The sequence below is a fragment of the Leuciscus leuciscus genome (assembly GCF_965113295.1).
Source record: "Leuciscus leuciscus genome assembly, chromosome: 12".
NCBI lineage: Eukaryota > Metazoa > Chordata > Actinopteri > Cypriniformes > Leuciscidae > Leuciscus > Leuciscus leuciscus.
In genome coordinates, this window is record NC_138736.1 from 28,962,572 (window position 1) to 28,984,390 (window position 21,819).

At 35.0% G+C, this 21,819-nt stretch overlaps 2 protein-coding genes and 3 long non-coding RNA genes across 7 annotated transcripts in view; 2 read left to right on the forward strand and 3 right to left on the reverse strand.

The window, feature by feature from the left end:
- Nucleotides 1-94: 94 nt before the first annotated feature.
- On the reverse strand, nucleotides 95-4,066 carry LOC309510364. The gene is made up of 4 exons (XR_014210325.1): nucleotides 3,950-4,066; nucleotides 2,249-3,802; nucleotides 545-2,156; nucleotides 95-378 (listed from the first exon to the last, which is right to left on the reverse strand). It is a non-coding gene; the product is annotated as an uncharacterized lncRNA (long non-coding RNA).
- A 143-nt stretch (nucleotides 4,067-4,209) lies between these two features.
- LOC309510362 lies at nucleotides 4,210-6,169 on the forward strand. Its single transcript, XR_014210323.1, has 2 exons — nucleotides 4,210-4,365; nucleotides 5,637-6,169. It is a non-coding gene; the product is annotated as an uncharacterized lncRNA (long non-coding RNA).
- Nucleotides 6,170-6,439: 270 nt separating this feature from the next.
- LOC309510368 lies at nucleotides 6,440-8,186 on the reverse strand. The gene is made up of 2 exons (XR_014210332.1): nucleotides 7,862-8,186; nucleotides 6,440-7,697 (listed from the first exon to the last, which is right to left on the reverse strand). It is a non-coding gene; the product is annotated as an uncharacterized lncRNA (long non-coding RNA).
- Nucleotides 8,187-9,540: 1,354 nt separating this feature from the next.
- LOC309510357 (immunoglobulin kappa light chain-like) overlaps nucleotides 9,541-21,819 on the forward strand; it is a 33,017-nt gene continuing 20,738 nt past the window's right edge. Inside the window, exon 1 of the transcript XR_014210322.1 lies at nucleotides 9,541-9,555. The gene's annotated coding sequence lies outside the window, so the exon portion shown is untranslated. The remainder of the gene's footprint in view (nucleotides 9,556-21,819) is intronic.
- Nucleotides 12,501-16,595, reverse strand: LOC309511847 (uncharacterized protein). Of its 3 annotated transcripts, XM_082187180.1 has the most exons (6): nucleotides 15,858-16,595; nucleotides 14,538-15,263; nucleotides 14,317-14,405; nucleotides 14,017-14,214; nucleotides 13,800-13,911; nucleotides 12,501-13,160 (listed from the first exon to the last, which is right to left on the reverse strand). In XM_082187180.1, the coding sequence occupies exons 2-4, from the start codon at nucleotides 14,615-14,617 to the stop codon at nucleotides 14,072-14,074; spliced, it is 312 nt and encodes a 103-aa protein (XP_082043306.1). In that variant the 5' UTR covers nucleotides 14,618-15,263; nucleotides 15,858-16,595; the 3' UTR covers nucleotides 12,501-13,160; nucleotides 13,800-13,911; nucleotides 14,017-14,071. The 3 variants fall into 3 exon arrangements, 1 of the variants encoding a protein (XP_082043306.1); XR_014210795.1 differs by lacking the exon at nucleotides 14,538-15,263; XR_014210796.1 differs by lacking the exon at nucleotides 15,858-16,595 and having other exon boundaries at nucleotides 15,076-15,172.

Below are 21,819 nucleotides of genomic sequence, written 5' to 3' on the forward strand. Positions count from 1 at the left end.
ACTGTTGCTCAGCTGTTGTACAGGGCAACTCTCTGTAGCGTCTGACTGAGGGAAGTTTTTGTACGATGTTGTTTCACTGTGTGCACACTCCGGACCAAGCATAACACCCCATACAGTAATAATCTCCTGCATCGTCAATCTGGACTCCACGTATTTTCAGCATAAATTCATATCCAGAATTAGTTCCACTGAACCGGTTTGAAACTCCAGATGCAAGGTAACTCGATGTGTAGATCAAAAGTTTAGGATTTTTTCCAGGTTTCTGCAGATACCAGCTCATGTCATAACCAATTCCAGAAGACGCAGTGCAGCTTATAGAGACTGAATCTCCTGCTTTAACAGACAGAGATTTAGGAGTCTGGACCTCTTGATGAGACACTGAGAGAGAGATAAAGGAGAGATAAAAAAGGGTAAGTGTTACATTTAGAAAATTATGAGATATTTATGTCCTTTGAAAACATTTGTATTAAAAAAATTAAAACAAAGCACAACATAATCCAAAGCTTTACTAAATTAATACCAAACTTGGATAATGTATTTTAACCTTGAGCAAGCAGAGCCAGTGTAGCCAGAATTAGAAGAGCCATTATTGTTTGGTGTGTCAGTGACTCTGGCGGGACTGAACACACACTGATCATGAGGAGTTTTGTGAGTGTAAACATGCAAAACACTCTCCACTCAACAGACTCCTGTCAAACACACATTCAGTTTCCTCCTGGATTTACATGATGAGATAAAACAATCAAACATGCATTTTTGCAGGATTCTATTGCTGACTTCTATTGCTCTTTAAATAATTTTTGTACATTGAATGAATGAGAATCACTGTGGACTTTCAGTGGAGGAACTAAACTGAGAGCTGGAAGTAAGTGCAGAATGAAATAAGAAATTAAATATTATACTCAGTTAATCAAATTATAAATTTCAACCTGAAAAGAATCAGTCATCATTTTTTTTTTTTTTTTTAAAGTAATCTTTTCATTATGTCCTGTAAAAGACTGTAAATGATCAAATTACCTTAATATTTCATTAAAGAAAACTAAATTAACGAGATGCATTCAAATGTACAGGAACTGAATGATGTAGGCTACATGAATTTAGATCAATATCATTAGTAATATTGCATTGATTGTATTTTTATATTTTATATTTAGTATTCTGATTATACAAAATGCAAAAGTAATTTATGTGATGGACATTTGGGAAATTTCTAATTTTGCTGCTGTATCTTACATAAATGTTTATTATTAGATCGGAGACAAAGAGTCAACTGATGGTGTGTCAGCTCCATTTTAAAGGCAAACATTTTCCTTTACTTTCCATACATTTCACATTTATTTTAAAACACAATTAAAATTTCCCATTATATATATTCTGTTTTAATTGGAATCATTGAATCAGAAAAATATATAAATATTTTTCAAATATATCGACAGGTTATTGGAAGGTCTGTGAATTTGTGAATTTTAACCCTGAGATATGTTAGTTTTCAGCTTGTACACAATAACAAACAAACAAACAAACAAACAAACAAACAAACAAACAAACAAATAAACAGATACAGTATGTGCATAACAAATTTAAAATAAAATAAAAATTAATTATCAGTCCGTATTATGGAAATAGCTGACTATGTGTTACAGGAGAAGGATGGAATAGAAATTTAAATACATATATTATTTACATGATTAATAAGCTTAGTGCTTGTGTGTATTTATTCCACTTGCAGCTTCATCAGAAGATGTTAATAATGTTAGTAATCTGATTCTGAACAAGGGAGGGTTTTTGTAAGGGGTCTTTTCACTGTGTGAACACATAACTATCACTGATCTTATGATAACTCTGACAGTAATAATCTCCAGCATCTTCAAGCTGAGCATCACTGATGGTCAGACTGAAATCAAGACCATTTCCTTGTCCACTGCCACTGAATCTGGAAGGGATTCCTGAGTTTTTTTCATTTGTATAATAAAGCAAGAGTTTTGGAGCCTCTTCAGTTTTTTGCCTGTACCAAGACACATAATAACGCCCTTTAGATACTGAGCCTTGCTCATTTTTGTAAACCACAGTGTCAACTTTACAGTCAATAGAGACGGTTTGACTGCGCTGGACTGATTTAACCTCAGACTGAGTCACAACAATTTGTCCTAAACAACCTGTGTAGAGCAAGAGATAACAGCACAGATTATTATATAATATATTATATTATTACTGAAATATTTAAAAAGTCACATGTAACTGTCTGTACCTTGCATGCTGTAGAGTGTCCAAATGATAATGGAGATCAGAGTCATTTTGGCTGTTAGATCTGTTATCATGAAGAGAAGCTCAATGAAGAGTTTAACAGACTTATGAACATCTCAGATCACTGACACTGTCTATGCAAAGCACCAAATATGACCAGAAGTTTCCACCATACTGGCAGTTTCCTGAAATCTGTTCCTTATTTTACAATTATGCAATTGAAGGCTGGACACATTTAGCATTTTATGCCCCTTATTTATCATTAAAGTGCCAAGCGGAATGAAGTGCAGAATGTGAAAAGAATGAAAATAATTAATAAAAATTTTGCAAGTATTGTACTGTATATTTTTATGAAAGCAAAATTTTAAATGACATGCCATTTTTCTACTTGTAACTTACTATGTCAACATTACAATATACAGTTTATTTTATTTCCCCTGTGAGTGAGAAGACACTGTAAAAGTGATTCTGGATTGTAATGTGCAGAAGAAGGATGGACTGTGGAAACATGATTTTGCCATTTAGTTCTTCATATCAACATCTTGTTTGTCCTTGTTGTCAGTTAATTGGACTTTGGAGTATAGAAAAAGTATTATATTTAGGTTATTGACATTTTTATCAACATATAATGTCCCTCCGATTTGTTTTATGTGGTTAGTGTTGGATTGAGGAAATTAGGATATTTCTTTGACACATTTTGTTCGACCAACTGATATAAGAACAAGTCTTAGCATTTAAAGACATTCTCATGTTGTCATGTATACCAGCAACTTTAAATACATTTTTAAATACATGTAAAATATTTTTTTTTATGTTTAATAATTACTTTTATAGTATACATTTTTAAACAAAGCATACTCTACCTTGTAGATATGAGTAACATGACATCATATATTTTAATATTGAAAATATCTCTTAAAGAGAATATTTTCAGTATGTTAAGATGGCATGAGTTCACATGTTCATATACAGTATAATGTGATGTCAGAATGTGATGTATTCTGCATATAATAAAGCTTATAATTCCAGTCTTTAAAGATAAAAACAAGCTTCTGTCCACAATGATGCTAAGCTCAAAATTTCACGTATTCATTTCTGCTGAAATCAATAATGAAAATTAAAGTGAAAATTAAACAAATGATGAAATAACTGAAAATAAAATCTTCATTGCTGCTTTAACTGTTAACGGGGCAACTAGCCTGAGTCTCATGTTCTCTGTAGCGTCTGACAGAGAGAGGTTTTTGTACGATGTTGTTTCACTGTGTGAATACTGGACCAGAATAAACCCCCATACAGTAATAATCTCCTGCATCCTCAGGCTGGACTCCACGTATGTTCAGTGTAAAATCAGGTTCATGTCCACTTCCACTGAACCGATCTGGGACTCCAGATTGAAGTCGACTTGCTTTATAGATCAGGAGTTTAGGAGCTTCTCCAGGTTTCAGCAGATACCAGCTCATGTCATCACCAACTCCACTGGTCCCAGTGCAGCTTATAGAGACTGAATCTCCTGCTGTAACACACAGAGACTCAGGAGTCTGGACCTCTTGATGAGACACTGAGAGAGAGATCAAAAACAAATCAAAAGAAGCTTGCATTTGCTATAAAACAGTTCAAATTAATGCATAAAAATATAAAACAAAGTACAAATAAAAAAATATAATTTTTTTTTTATCATTATAATGTAGAAAACATATTTTTGAACCTTGAGCGAGCAGACCGAGTGTCCACAGCATTAGAACAAGATAAATCATTGTTGTATGTGTCGGTGTGTGTGTCGGTGTGTCGGTGTCACACACTAATAATCATCAGTGGAGTTTTAAGCGCAGTGTTCAGTTAATATGCAAAACACTTTCAGATGCATCATCGAATAAACCTCAAAAAACAATCAAAATACATTTTGCAAGACTTTATTTATTAAAAATGTATTTCTTTTAAACTAAACTAAACTAAACTAAACTAAACTAAGATACAGTTTTAGTGTCAGTGTCAGTGTGAGTGTTGATGTTAGTGTAACTCTGTCAGTGTCAGTTTTAGTGCAGGAGGTTTTTGTACAGCCGCTCATTGGGTTTGTATCACTGTGGTGGACGTTCGGTGGAGGAACACGACTCTCAGTTGGAAGTAAGTAAATCTCTTTCTGTTTCAAAAAATAAATATGTATATATTTGTAAAAATATATTATAATTGTTAATAAATATTCTTGACTACATTTATGTTTAAGATAATACAGAAATATATTTAACTTCTGTTAATTATTACTGTACGGTAATTATATGCTGTAAAACTGGGCACTTAAAAAATATAAATATATTTAGACTTGATTATTATTCTGAATGTGTATTCCCTAGTGAAAAATGCATATAATAAAATGTATTTGAAATACATTTATTTTATGATAATTACACTACAAATACATTTATATTTATAATATAAATATCCTGCAATTGTACTTGTACTATACTAAATTGGTATAAAGTCTGCTAAATCGGAACTAGTTTTGTACTTAATGTACTTTTTTTATCCATATATTATATTGATTGTGCTAAAGTGGAACTATTGCAAATATACTTTAGGTACACTTTAAATATCTTGCATTTAAATAATCATACAGAGATCATACTATCATTAATAATTGTGAAACACATTTTAGGCTTAATATTAAGAAATGTGCATTGTGCAATAGAGACGTACAGATAAAGTTTAATTATAATATTTATATCAATAAGTCTCATGCGATATGTCAGTATATATGGTAATATATTTGTAGTATTCTTAGTATGAAATAAATGTATTTTAAATACATTATTGGTGTTTTTCACAAATGTAATATTTTACTCTTGATATTTTTTTTATGTTAAAACAAAGTAAATTATCTTCATTTTTGTGCTGCATAAAATACAAAATCATTTTCTTAATAAACTCTGAATATATTTTTTAAATCAGAATAGATAAAAATGTAATATATACATTTTAGTCTGATATGTTCTGTTTTTTTTTAATTATATTTATAAGTACTGAATATATTAATGCTATTACTGAACGTTATTACTGAATATATTAATGTTATTACTCCCGATTAGACTAAAATCAGAATAATATGATTCAGTAAAATGTGTTTTTACAGGCTGTTGCTCTTCAGATCTGCTTGATTAACTCTGAATCTCTTAAAGGGAAGTGAAAGACTGATAGAGCTGTTTTTAAGAAGAATGAAACTATCTCTCCCTCTTTCTCTCCCTCCCTCTCCCTCTCTCTCTCTCTCTCTCTCTCTCTCTCTCTCTCTCTCTCTCTCTCTCTCTCTCTCTCTCTCTCTCTCTCTCTCTCTCTCTCTCTCTCTCTCTCTCTCTCTCTCTCTCTCTCTCTCTCTCTCTCTCTCTCTCTCTCTCTCTCTCTAGCTGCCACTCGTCCCACCCTCACGGTCCTGCCCCCCTCCAGAGCCGAGCTGCAGCAGGGTAAGGCTACAGTGCTGTGTTTGGGCAGTAAGGGATTCCCCTCTGACTGGAAGCTGAGCTGGAAGGTGGATGGCAGGAGCAGGAGCTCTGCTGTGAATCTGAGTCCCAGTGTTCTGCAGAAGGATGGACTGTACAGCTGGAGCAGCAGCCTGAGTCTCACTGAGAGTGAGTGGAGCAGAGCAACAACCATCAGCTGTGACGCCACACACACATCCCAGAAAGCAGTGACCGAGAGCCTGAACACACAGCAGTGTGATGATGATGACCAGTGAAACACACACACATCACACAAAGACATAGATGGCATGCATTCATTCACACACACACTCACAAACTTACATAGGACTGTCCTAAATCAGTCAATGCTCAACAATGAATCTTTCGTTCTGTTAGTATAATGTTCAAATATTCTTAGCTGTTGTAACAGCAATGCTTTGTTGTTTTATTGCTACCAAATAAAAGCATTTTGACTCAAATATGGTGTTGACTTTCTTGCTGTATATAAAACAACCTTAAATATGAAATCCCACTTTTTATTGATTTTTTTGGGACTTGTGTCCATTGCGATTATTGTGATGAACAGCATGGATATTAAAATCATATTCTAATAATGAAAATATCGATTACAGTAAAAAAATAAATAAATTTATGTTAGCATGGCATCTTAATCGTATATCTAATGAAATAAAATATTTTATTTAATTTATAAAAATGTATATATTAAAAAAAACCTCTAAAATAAGGTATTTGAGAAATCCTTTATTTTAATCTAACATGAAATAGGAAAAAGTGACTGAATTCTGACTGTCAAGATTTATGCATTTAAACAGGATGAATAAAAAAAATTAAGGCAAGGCACAAGAGTAATAAAATAATAAAGAACTAATAGATTTCATTATACGTAAAGAATCACAAACGTTGTTAACTAGTTTTCTGAAATTTTATGTTAAAATATACAAATGAGGCATTTTCTAATTAAATATGCACTAATTTGCATTTATTTCCAGAACAGAAATCTGAACATTGGATAAAGCAGCTTCAAAATGTTGTGTGTCTGATTTTGTTGACATATTAGAGTCAAGAGTTTGTATGGAGGGGATTTTGGAAATCTATTTTGATCATTTAAAAAATCTGAAAATATCAACAGCCAGAAAAAACACACCATATTTTTAGGAATAAAATGAAAAACAGGCATATGTGAACAAACCCCTCTGTAATATAGGGAATAAATCTGTAAAGTAAGTTCTTTACTGAAGTGAAGATTTTCTGGCTCAGCATGAGATAAAATCATTTTGGATTTTACAGATATGTATAATCTACAGACACAAATAAATGTGCAATAAATGTTTTTGCATGTGTCTTGCCTTAACTTTATCACAGTTATAGACAGAATGTGTAGATTGATAACCTATTCTGTTCACACTGAAAAATGATCATTTAATGTAAATTAGTTTATATAGTGCGTGAGTAAATTCATTGTGCCGTCTGACTGAGGGAAGTTTTTGTACAATACCGTTTCACTGTATGAACACTGATCCAGAATAAAACACCATAATAAAAGAACAAAATAAAGTGAAAAAAATGTTGAGTACATAAGAATATCTTCTTTAAAACTTTAATTGTTGCTCAGGGCAACTAGCCTGAAATTATTCTCATGTTCTCTGTAGCGTCTGACTGAGAGAGGTTTTTGTACGATGTTGTTTCACTGTGTGAATACTGGACCAGAATAAACCCCCATACAGTAATAATCTCCTGCATCCTCAGGCTGGACTCCACGTATGTTCAGTGTAAAATCAGGTTCATATCCACTTCCACTGAACCGATCTGGGACTCCAGATTGAAGTCGACTTGCTTTATAGATCAGGAGTTTAGGAGCTTCTCCAGATTTCTGCAGATACCAGCTCATGTCATCACCAACTCCACTGGTCCCAGTGCAGCTTATAGAGACTGAATCTCCTGCTGTAACACACAGAGACTCAGGAGTCTGGACCTCTTGATGAGACACTGAGAGAGAGATAAAAGAAAGATGTGTTGTTACATTTAAATACAAATAATGAGATATTTACGTCCTTTATGAAAACATTTGTATTTAAAAATGAAAACAAAGCACAAGAGAACCAAAGCTTTACAAAATGAATACTAAACTAATTAAGGGAAAAAAATTTAACCTTGAGCAAGCAGAGTCAGTGTAGCCAGAATTAGAAGAGCCATTATTGTTTGGTGTGTCAGTGACTCTGGCGGGACTGAACACACACTGATCATGAGGAGTTTTGTGAGTGTAAACATGCAAAACACTCTCCACTCAACAGACTCCTGTCAAACACACATTCAGTTTCCTCCTGGATTTACATAATGTGATAAGACAATCAGACATGCATTTTTGCAGGATTCTATTGCTGACTTCTATTGCTCTTTAAATATTCTGGAGGTTTTTGTTCATTGAATGAATGAGAATCATTGTGGACTTTCAGTGGAGGAACTAAACTGAGTGCTGGAAGTAAGTGCAGAATGAAATAAGAAATTGAATAAATACTCAGTTAATCAAATTATAAATGTCAACCTGAAAAGAAGCATTTTTTAGAAAGTAATCTTTTTATTATGTCCTGTAAAAGACTGTAAATGATCAAATTACCTTAATATTTCATTAAAGAAAACTAAATGATGGAGATGCATTCAAACATAAATCTACAGGAACTGAATGACATGAATTTATCAATATCATTAGAAATATTGTATTGCTTGTATTTTTTACAATTTTATATTTAGTATTCTGATTATACACAATGAAAAAGTAATTTTTAGTAGGATGGACATTTGGGAAATTTTGCTGCTGTATCTTACATAAATGTTCATTATTAGATAGGAGACAAAGAGTCAACTGATGGTGTGTCAGCTCCATTTTGAAGACAAATTTTTTCCTTTACTTTCTATACATTACACAATTAATTTAAAACACAATTAAATCCCATTAGATATATATATATATTTTTTACAATGAATAATTTAATAATTAAAAAAAACCAAATAGACAGTTATTAGAAGGTCCAATAGACAACATTAAATGTTACATTTTGTGAATTTTGTTTAGTGAAGTCTGAGAAATGTTCAGCTTGTACAGAACACAACAATAAACAAACAATACAAAAAAACATATGTGCATAAATATTGTAAAATTATACATTATATATGTATACATATGTTCATATACAGTATAATGTGATGTGATGTATTCTGCATATAATAAAGCTTATAATTCCATAAATACAATAATTTCATAAATACAAGCTTCTGTCCACAAAAAGCTCAAAATTTCACATATTTCTGCTGAAATCTATAATGATAATTAAAGTGAACAAATGATGAAATAACTGAAAATAAAATCTTCATTGCTGCTTTAACTGTTAACAGGGCAACTAGCCTGAGTCTCATGTTCTCTGTCGCGTCTGACTGAGAGAGGTTTTTGTACGATGTTGTTTCACTGTGTGAATACTGGACCAGAATAATACCCCATACAGTAATAATCTCCTGCATCCTCAGGCTGGACTCCACGTATGTTCAGTGTAAAATCAGGTTCATGTCCACTTCCACTGAACCGATCTGGGACTCCAGATTCAAGTTCACTTGCTGTATAGATCAGGAGTTTAGGAGCTTCTCCAGGTTTCAGCAGATACCAGCTCATGTCATCACCAACTCCACTGGTCCCAGTGCAGCTTATAGAGACTGAATCTCCTGCTGTAACACACAGAGACTCAGGAGTCTGGACCTCTTGATGAGACACTGAGAGAGAGTTCAAAAACAAATCAAAAGAAGCTTGTATTTGCTATAAAACAGTTCAAATTAATGCATAAAAATATAAAACAAAGTACAAATTTTTTTTTTTTTAATTAACAAATAAATAAAAAAATTTATCATTATAATGTAGAAAACATTTTTTGAACCTTGAGCAAGCAGACCGAGTGTCCACAGCATTAGAATAAGAGAAATCATTGTTGTGTGTGTGTGTGTCGGTGTCACACACTTATAATCATCAGTGGAGTTTTAAGCGCAGTGTTCAGTTAATATGCAAAACACTTTCAGATGCATCATGGAATAAACCTCAAAAAAACAATCAAAATACATTTTGCAAGATTTTATTCATTAAAAACATATTTATATTTTCAGCTGACTGAGCGAAACTAAACTAAGATACAGTTTTAGTGTCAGTGTCAGTGTTAGTGTTGATGTTAGTGTAACTCTGTCAGTGTCAGTTTTAGTGCAGGAGGTTTTTGTAATCTCTTTCTGTTTCAATGTATATACAGTATATATATATTTAATTTAAATAATGTTAATCTTGACTATATTTATATGTTTAAGATAATACAGAAATATATCTAACTTCTGTTTCAGTTATTAATTATTACTGTACTTTAATCATATGCTGTATATATGCTGTATATTTATATATTTTATAAATATAACTATACATACATATTTAGACTTGATTATAATTCTGAATGCATATTTATACACTGAAAAGAAATGTATTCTTTTAATCTTGATATTTTTTAATGTTAAAACAAAGTAGATCATCTTCATTTTCGTGCTTTATAAAATAAAATAAAAAATTCTTATTAAACTCAATATATTTTTAAATCAGAATAAATACAAATTTGATATATATATATATATAAAAATTGTAATATTTATAAGTACTGAATATATTACTGTAATGTTATTACTGAATATGTTAATGTTATTACTCCAGTTTAGACTAAAATCAGAATAATATGATTCAGTAAAATGTGTTTTACAGGCTGTTGCTCTTCAGATCTGCTTGATTAACTCTGAATCTCTTAAAGGGAAGTGAAAGACTTGACTCGAAACTCATTTTTAAAAAACATTTAAAAATTGAGTGTTCCTCAGAGGGGTCTAAGACCTTAGGACTTTTGTCGCACTTGAACCACGAATAGCCTACACACACACACACACACACACACACACACACACACACACACACACACACACACACACACACACACACACACACACACACACACACACACACACACACACACACACACACACACACACACACACACACACACACACACACACACACACACACACACACACACACACACACACACACACACACACACACACACACACACACACACACACACACACACACACACGCACACACACACACACAAAGTAATGGATTCGAGGAGTTTTGTGTAAAAAGTAACAAACCCTTTTGTTCAATTTGACCCCCTTAGGAATTAATGGAATGTGAGGAATGCCTCACTATACATAGAAAAACCTAAAAATGCTCAAAATTCTAATTAAAAACTTAACCAGAGATTATGTTATAATGTCTACATGTGTATAATGCACACTGAAGAAAAACTGACTTTAGGATCCAGCGAAACAGCTCATTTACTGTTCATATATAGAGCTATAAGTCCATCTAGTGGCAAGAGTCATGAAATATCATGTTATATAATTCAAGAGGTCGACAGAGACACCCAATGTAAGATATTTTGAGCTGAATTCAAAGGGTTATGCGTGAAATTGTGAGTTATTTTGAATTTAACTTGAAAGAATGTGAGGAATGTACTTGAATTACTATTTATTTATTATTTATTGATCTAACCTAGTAATTTAAAGGTAAATTAAACAAAAAATAACAAAAAAATTACAACAAAAAAAAATGCATTAATATTATCTAAATGAAATAAAATAAGGTTTATGGACCAGAAAAAAATAAGAAAAACATAAAAAAAATAACTCTGGGTTAGTTGTAACAACAAGACTCTGGGTTAGTTGTAACATTAATGAAGAATTTTTCTCATTAATGAAGATTAATTGAATTTATTATGGTCCTTAATTTCATAATTTGATAATCCTTATTTCATAAAGTTACACCACACCCCGGTGGATATCATAATTTTATCTCACCCCAGGGTATGTTACAACTGGCCCGGACTGAGGGGTGAATTGTAAACAAATTTGAAACACATCTTACAAGAAAAAATGGCCTATATTGATCTATCCAACACTGAATTACAATTAAGTACAATTAATTTTATTCAGATGTGTTGTAGGCACTAAAGGTACCTTTTACTTCTATACCGAACAGCCTCTTTTTTAAAAACGAATCAAAATGAAAAAATGTAATATGACTACAGCATCTATTTTGAATAAAAGACACGTCCACTGAAGAGCTTTACATCTGCTTGTCCTCCACTAGATGTCGCCATTAGACACTTGATGTCACTAGAAATCCAACAGAACAAGCATCCCACATCCACGTTGGCAAAAATGAGCCTGGAAGCCCTGGATCTCCTGTTTGAAACGTATCATACTCCCACATTTTTAAGGCTCGTTGGTCTAGGGGTATGATTCTCGCTTAGGGTGCGAGAGGTCCCGGGTTCAAATCCCGGACGAGCCCAATCTTTTTAAAGGCTTTAGAATCTTCCCAGCTAGCAAAAATTGTGCGGGCCGAAAGCGGCCCGATTAAGGCTAAAACAATCGGCCAATCCTCGGCATGAATCTAGGTCCGATTGCTCTGCGAGCGCTCGGTTTTAACGCGGCCCGATTAAGGCTAAAGACACTCGGCCGAGCGCTCGGTTTTAACGCGGCCCGATTGCGGAAACCCGAGTGAGAGGACGTATAGCTCGCCTCCAATCCCGTTCCTTATTTGGGCTTATTTGAACTTTGATTTCCATTCATATCAGGTTAATACTAAAATTGCTTAGCAGCCGTTATTTATGCAGCCGTTATTTATGCAAGATAAACAAAGTAAAACAGCACAAGGAAGACAGGTTTCATGTTTAATGCATTTTTTATTGGACCACACTACAAAAATAGGATAAACACACTTTTTAATAACAGATTTGAATAGAATAGAAATAATATCACAGCATTAATGTAGAATCAAGGAGTTCAAATACCATTTTCCAATATCAACATTTTTAACTTTGAAACATTTAATTCTGGCCCACTGCATTTGAGTTGTCTACGCACACACACTTTTTAATAACAGATTTGAATTGAAAAGAATAGAATAGAACAGAATAGAATAGAAATATCACAGCATTAATGTAGAATCAAGGAGTTCAAATACCATTTTCCAATATCAACATTTTCACTTTGAAACATTTAATTCTGGCCCACTGCGTTTTTGAGTTGTCTACGCACACACACTTTTTAATAACAGATTTGAATAGAACAGAATAGAAATAATATCACAGCATTAATGTAGAATCAAGGAGTTCAAATACCATTTTCCAATATCAACATTTTTAACTTTGAAACATTTAATTCTGGCCCACCGCGATATTTGAGTTGTCTACGTTGTCTGCCTGTTCGCCCTCTGACTTCGGCCACCATCCCTATCAGAGGCTAACCACAGACACCTGGTGATGAGCAGCTCTGTGTCCTCTTCTGTAGAATCTTTGGTCAGGGTATTGCGGCGGACTGCATCTGAGAAAAACACAAGATAGAAGAGGGCAGCATGACCACGTGATGTTACTCAGCAACCACCAAAACTTAATTTGGATGCAGGGCTCTACACTTACATTTCTTTTTAATTAAAAAAAGTTTAGGAGCACAGTCAAAAATTTAGGAGCACCTTCTGATCAATGACAAATTAACCTACCCATTAAAAGGCGGTATTTGATAAAATGACTTGCCGGGGCATTTTTTTTTTAAAAAGCGCATATTCTTAACTAAATCACAGCCTTTGTGATTTCATGATAGCACTATGCTATATTATGATTGTAAATGGTTTTAAATAGATCGCGTAGCCTTAGAAAACGGTGTAATAATGTTATTCATGGATTCTCGTCTGTGGAATGCGCCACTTCCGGTATTTTGCCGGTTACTCAACACGGGTAAATTGCTATTGAGGATTTTTTTTAATCGAGTGCTCGACTTTAATCGAGGAATCGTTGCAGCTCTAGTTTCAATGGAGGGTGCACCCATAGAACCTGATCAGGTCAGTCGCACTGGTGCTCCTAAATACTTTGTCACCGTCACAGCCAGTAAATAAATAAATAAATAGGTTGCACTGTAGAGCCCTGGGATGTCACCACAGTGCAGTTATCCAGAACTGACACTCACCCAGAACCACACTTTTAATGAGTCTCGCCAGCGAAGTGTTCATTGCTCTTTTCAGGACCTGCCCCACAGTGTCTTTAAGAGTCATGCCTCCGACCATTCCAAGGAGAACAGTCTGAAACAAAGACATGTAACTCGTTAGTTATTTAAAGAATATAGCATGAGTGAGAGTGGGGACTGACTTTTAGGAATGATCTGATTAATGCATAATTTAACTCACCAAATTCTTCTTCTCCTCTGGATTCTTTAACGTCTCCTCCAAACATTGTAGCTCCTCAATAGTTGAAAGTAGGAGCCCAAAATGTGTTGGGTCTGGCGTGAAGTCTGGAACTGCTGGAGATTTGTAGGAGCTGCATCAGGATGAGCAACTGCTGCTCTCTGATAGAATCAAGCTGGATGAGGATCTCCTTAGCAATTGCTGTAAGACACAAGAAAAAGCAGGCATAACAGATTAGTAGCAAAACATTGTACGTAGATATGTCAGAGTAAACCGAGAGAGTTCACTTTGTAGAATTCCTACCTGTAGGCACAGCCTCCTGAGAAGACCTGTCTTTTGTGTCTTCCATGGTGTTGCTTTCCATGGTTGTGTTGACATTTCTGCCTTTATAACTGAGGGGATTATAATCAGAGGAAGGTTAAGTTTAAAATAAAAATGTTGAATGTAATATATTTTTCTCCTGGTCCTTATTTTAAATAGGTCATAAAAAATATCAATATTATCGACTGATATGAAACGCTTACATCATGATACAGTTTTCAGTCATATCGCCCAGCCCTAGGGTAGCTAATAAACTTTTCAAACCTGTCTGTACAGACCGCATTTAGCCAAAGGTAATGTTGATGTTAGCTATAAAGTGCGATTTCAGTTTGCGCCATAAAAGTACAACTAGAGGCCAATTCACACCGCAGACAAACGCCAGCAAACACCAACAAAAGTTGGTCGTTGTATTCAGAATGTTATGAAAAATAAGTGTCATGTTCACACTGCCCCAACAGAAACCGACAAACTCAAGCACCCACGGAAAAACACGAGATATTCATTCATTTTAACCAATACAAGTAAAAGATTGCAGCTTTCAGACACAACTTTCTTCTCGTTTTATATTGTTAAATGTCGAGAGTGCATCTGTTACAGGCCCCTGTGCAAAAGGCCATTAAATGCACTTCACGACGTCATACACAGCGTTCACAAAATGGCGGACGGTCTGCACATAGATCTTCACAACCCAGAACATTAATACACAAAATATTTGCAGCATGAACATATGTTGTATCATACCTGTAAAACCAGGAGCAAACGTGTCAGCGTAATCATAATCCCCAGCAACTGTGAGGTCGCCGGCGCAGGCGCAGCTGCTCCTCTACCGTTATAAGAGCCCTCAGTTCATTTTCATAATAAGAGTCCCGATCTCACTCAGCAACAGACATGACCCAGCTTTCAGCAGACCAAAGTCCCACATCATTCCTCTATTTACATAAGTAAAATAAATATTTTCTTACAGGATCAAAATGTGCACATACTTTAGGACAAAACGTGTTTGTTGGCGTTTGTCTGTGCGGTATGAATTGGCCTTAAGCCAGCTAACATTTGTTCCACTTTATTTTCTTCCACAGATCAAAGACTGTGCTCGTAAATATTATTCACGTAAATTGCATTCAATAAAAATGGTGTCTAGCCTAGCAACTAATTCTTTGCCAACTAGCAGAACGAAAATATGAGCTGCTAGCGCAAAAACAGCGCAGCTAACGTTAGCTGCTAGTCAATGTTAGCTTCGTTAACTTCGCGCCATAAAAGCTTTCATATTACCCCCATTTGCACTACTTTACTCAGACAAAAATTTTATATTGTTGTCCTAATTAATAGAATTCGAGTTCTGAATTCTTTCTTTTCGTTTCATCTAGGGAAGCACTGTCAAATGAACATGAACAAAGTTTAAACGGATCGATAATAATCAACATTTAATCAGCAACAGTTCGAAATATGTAGGTCGACGTAACTCGATTGAAACTATGCTCGGCGTGAAATGTTGATGCTTTTTAAGGAAATTGAACACAACTTACCTCAAGTTCACTGTAATGACGCAGGATCGAAAAGGGATGATTTTAAGTCAGGCGTTGAGTTTTATCTCACCGAAAGTTGTGCACACGTCTTGCGTGCTGACGCTCGCTGCAGCAACTGTTGAAATCGGCTTCATACCGGTAAACGCATCTGAGCCGAGCGCCCAGAGTTTAACCGTCACTGCTGGTAAACATTTGAAATAGCCAGTAAAATGAATTTTAGACTACCCAACTACTCAGCCGATGCGCGACTGCAATCACCGTGACTGTGCGAGTGATGTCGAGCGCCCATGCATTTTTAAAATACACGTAAAGAATCTTCATGACAACTAAATATTTTTGCTATGGTTATAAATATTAAAAATTGCTCTGTAGAAAATGACTCTATTATTATTATTTACCGCATATATTTTGTTTTGGACAACGATCATTCGACGAGTATAACATACTAAGATACAGTCAGGAATTTACGTCAATTTTAAAATAATTTTTATGTTAATTATTGCTACATTAAAACCATCCTTGATTTAACCTAAGCCGAGTCATTTCCAGAAGTGGTCCAGATCATACAGCAGAGCCGACCAGTTACGGTGAACATGAATCGGCCCAGTGCTTTACAGCCGTAACAAAAATGCATGTGCCAGAGCGAGCTGCGGGCCACAATCGGCCCGGTTAACACACGCCGATGCCGAGTCTGAGCCGCAGGCGCCGCGGGGCAGCCGAGCTCGGGCCGATTATACATGCTATCTGAACTATAACAAAACTTTACATGAACTATTTATATGCAAAGGTTGTCTACTGAGTTCTACATGCTGTACAATAGGTCCAGTGTTTTCCAACAGCGAAATAATTCTCACAATTATCTTACAGTAATGATAATATATAGTATATATATATATTTTTTTTATTATTATTATTATTTTTCTTTCTGAGGACATGAACCTCTCTTAAAGTCAACATGAAATCAAAATTTACAAATCTTTTTTATGGACCATTGCATCATTATAAAAAAATAAAAATTATCATGTTTAATCAAAATAACTTCCCTCCCTCTTCCCATCTCCTCTCTTCTCTGATGACGTGTTTACTGGCGCGAGTGCGGGACAACTCACTCACATGAGATCACAGCAACAGCAAACCACCCGATCCAACAATCAATTCCCAACAGACAAAAATCAAGTCAAGTCCTGCCCCACATTTTTTCTTGTTTGAGAAGTCATTTCACTCTGATATATGATGTCACGACAAAAGGGAAGATAAGAATGATCGCAACTTCAGTGTCATGCCAAATTAAAAAAAATTTTTTTTTTTTTTTTCAGTAGCTTCAGCACTTATTTGAGTGTCCAATTGATTTTTATAAATTATTGTTTGCCTTGAATACATTGCCCACCCTTCAAATGGACTCGAAAATGTAGACAATAAAAATGTAATTTTGTCTGTTGATTAGTCAGATTAGATGTGACAGAGACAGTAAGTCGAATGCTCGAATCTTCCATGTTTTAAGGCCAATCTTTATTCTGACTGTTTTCTCCTAAAGCGAAAATCATACCCCGGCCTAGACCAACGAGCCAGTAGCCAAAAAAAGACAGGATAAAGTCCTACGAATAATGTCCACACTTTTTAAGGTAGTCGGTGTTCTATACAGCTGATTCCCGCTGAGAAGTTTTATTGAGGGATTTTCAAATCACACCTAGCCAAACAAACACAATTAGGCCTCTACCATGTTGGTACAACTATGAAAAGCATATTTTATTCAGCAACATTGTTTAGTTTAATGTCTTAATTCCTTTGTAAATGGTAAGTCTTAAGAGTTATTTTAAGATCATTCTGTTTTCAGAACACATGGACATTAACCTTTTCAATTATCTGAAGGCTATCAAACAGCGCTAATCCAGCCTCGGTGTCGCATGTAATGCTTGGCTATGTAACTGGCGTGGCCACTGAACGACCTCTGTAACTGCAGGTTGATGCCACCAGATGGCGCCATTCGTCAAAACCAAAATAAACATCCTAAACTCACTCCATCGAGTGTCCTGGGGCCTCATGTATCAATCTTGCGTACGCACAAAAACGTTGCGTACGCCAGCTTTCACGCTTACGGTCGTATGTACCAACAGTGAAATTAACGCGAGAATGTGCGTTCCTCCACGCCAATTTCATGTCTGGCGTACGTACATTTCTCATTGTTTTTGTCCGTTGGCGACTCTTACAGGCAATGAAGTGAAGTTGCAAACATTACACAACGAATTGTTCTACAAGTCTATCGCACCACCACCTGTGGGAAGCATTGCTATTAATTTGCAATTTATAAAATAGTTGACATATATTGTCGAGCCTTATGGGAATATTCTATCAATTTTGCAATTAAGTAAGAACATATAAAAGCATATGCAAATTGATACAACCCATAGTCTATGGCAATGGCAGCTTTGGTGTAATGTCCACCTTTATATCAGACCATTTCTTTTTAAGGTCATTTAGGGTAGACTGTGTACAGTTGAGACATGTGTACAGTTGAGACACCTTAAATAACTTGCGTTCGCAGCAAGCACAAGTTTTGCTGTGCACGTGCGTATTAGTGTCCTCTTTGATCGTGGGAAATTTGAACAACGGACGCATCTCCGATCCGAAGATATCGGGGAAAGTTTTTTTTTCTAAGATATGACGTTCACTTCACCATGCACTCTCCACAATGAATAGCTTATTATCCTTATGTGACTGTTAAACGTAACTGGTATCACCACAAACGTTATTCTGTATTTCATGGTATTGTGTCATGCAAGGTAATTGCAAAATCTAGAGAAATGTGCGAGGTGGCCAGCGGGGGATAGTTGAGACACATATCTAGAGTTCTATTAGGAAACACATTGTTTAGTTGTTCAGTGTTATGATAACAGTTTAAACGCCGTTATTAGCCAGCATAGGATGCAAATGAAAATAAAATGTGATATTTGTGATATTTAAACTGTGTATTATTAATAAATATTGTTACATATCTTGTTCCTGCTTTATACATTTTAACCAGTGCTAATTTAAATAAAATGAATGAATATAAATGGATGAATAAACAAAAATGTTGCCAAATTGTTATTTTCTTTATTTGTCTTTATTTTTTTCTTTATTTACAATGAATGGTTAGTTACCTTCACATCATTAAAAATGGGGTGTCTCAACTGTACCATGCACTGTCTCAACTGTACCACATCATGATATGGGTACAGTTGAGACAAAGCTGAGACAAAAAGCACCTTATTTTTATGAGCTAATTGTGGAAAATATAAACTACTTGTGGGTATTATTGATTGATAATATCTTAGTCTACAAGGTAATGAAATGTCATGTGGCGTGTCATGTGGAAATTCACTTCTTTTCAGTGTCTATTTTTGTGTGAAAAAATCAAACCGCGACTGTACTCAGTCTACTCTACAGTGCGACTTTCAGATCCCACCGCATTGACGGCATCAGCCAAACTCTCCCACTCATATTTTTTCCTTTTGTTATTAATTCCGGAGGACAAAGTTCCAAATATTTTTTTTTTTTCGTTTCTACCTCCGATAGTAGCACCTCCAATTCACTCTCTGTAAAGTTTCGTTTCTTGCCGCCCATTTCTTACTGCTTTCTTTTGCCAAAGTGGACTCATTACCATATTTAAATTAATTTAATTAAGGGAGGAGACTGGGTGGGGCGTTGTGCTCGTGCATGTGCGCTCAATTTTACGTTAACTGGGATGTACAAAGAGAATATGCGTGGGATCCTTCGTACGCAGAGATTCATACATCTGGGTTTTTTTGTGCGTACGCACATTTACAGCTTTGTCCGTACGCAATGTTTTAGTATGAATTCAACGCAAGTCTTTGTACATGAGGCCCCTGGTCCTGTAGCTTCTCCCTATGCAACGTGGCACACCATATACCGGGAAAATTGAACGGCTCGTTGGTCTAGGGGTATGATTCTCGCTTTGGGTGCGAGAGGTCCCGGGTTCAAATCCCGGACGAGCCCAATTTTGCATAGATTTTTTTTTGTATAATTATTTTTTTTTATTTTTTTGGAACTGCCCTTCTATTATCCACATAGCCTACAGAGAAATACTACAATTATTCATAATCAGTATTGGAGTGTATAGGCTAGTAGGCATATAGGCCTAAAACGGGTGAACTTACTGTTATAAAAAAAAAAATATATATATATAGGCTATATACTTTTATGTGTGTTCAAACTTTTAAAACTGTTATGTTTATATCATTATAGAGTACATATCTATCAAATGATGTAACTATAACCTACCTGAATTGTTGCATGTGCGATCACTGAATGTAATCTAGAGCTATTTGTGCAGTCTGGAAAATTCTGGACGTTCTCAATAGTGGAAAATGACAACAGAAGACAATCTTAATTTAATACTGTAATATATACTCTTTATAAAAAGACATTTGTGACAAAAATGAAAACACGATACAAGCTAAAAATATTTCACAATGGTACATGTCGAGAGGGAATATGCATAATTTGCACTTAATGCACAACATCTTCATTCTGTTTTGGAGCGCACCACATTTATATAGTAATAGATGGTGTTTTAATACAGTGTTAGATCTACTACCTCTCCATAGGCTTCACATACTTAAAAGAGTGTGACACAGTCGCGGAGGATTACAGACACGCCTGTGAGACGTGATCGCAAAGTCTGATCCCTGCAGGCGCTCAGTCCGGGCCTGGCCTGTCACTTTTAGGAGTTTAACATTGGCTCAAGAACAGCACAGTGATTTGAAAAGGCAGTTGTTAAGCTTCAGGCTATACTAACAGCTAGGTACGTTCACGAAGTAAGACGACCTGGAGTCAGTGTAGGAAACTAATAATTACCCTCTTGAATTGTGCTCAGGGTGGGATACGAGGCCTGGGTCAAGTTTCAGTGGCACTCTAGGCCCGAGTCAAGTTTTTGATGGCTCCAAATATAATTTACAAACAATTTTCATTGCCAGAAGTGAAATCTGACAGAAAAAAGAAGCAAATTCCATATAATCAAACAGGCCATGTATCTTCCTAAACAGATTAGCTAACATTATATGGATAATTCTCAAAATATTTTAATGAACACATCGTGGTTACTGATCGTCAACCCTTGCCACCCTAAATACAACTACGTTTTGAGTTAGCCTAAATTAGTTTACTCAAAAAAAATCTATAATTCTCTCACCTTCAAGTAGTTCTAAAGACTTTTCAGTGAAACACAAAAGAAAATATTAGAATATTAAAATATTAATATAATACAATTTTAATGTATACATTAATATATATATATATATATATATATATATATATATATATATATTTTTTTTTAAATGTCTCATGTTGTTTTTTTTCTCTCAATAAAATGGAAGTCAGTAGTGTCAAAAACGTTGTTTTGGACCCCATTGACTTTTATTCTAAAAGAATATTAGGAACCTTAAAAATGTCACAATAGGGGCACTTTAAAAATCGGTGCCAAAATCAACTGGAACTGTAGTTGGAGCAATTCATGATTCCTTCCACCTTCAGTAAAGCCCCAGTCCCAGCTGAAGAAAGCATCCCAGAGCGTGAGGCTGCTCCATGTTTTACCATAGGAATAGTGTTTTTTTTGTTGATGTCAGTTCAATCTTGGACTTGTTAGACACATATTTCCACATGCTTTTGGGAGCATGCTTTATATGTTTTTGCAAAGTTTAGTCGAACTTGGATATTTTTTGTCAGAAAAGATGTGTGTCTCAAAGCCCAGACAGATAGTTTATAGAGTTGAAAGTGCTACAACTCTTTTAATGTTGCTGTTTGCCTCTTGACAGTCTCCCGGACAGTTTTCTCTTTGTCTTCTCATCAAATTTTCTTGACATTGTCATTGTTGTGTCATACTTTTTCCACTTGTTGGTGACTGTTGTCACTGTCTTCTGTGGTATATTGAATGCCTTGGAATGTTTTTGTCGCCCCTCACTTT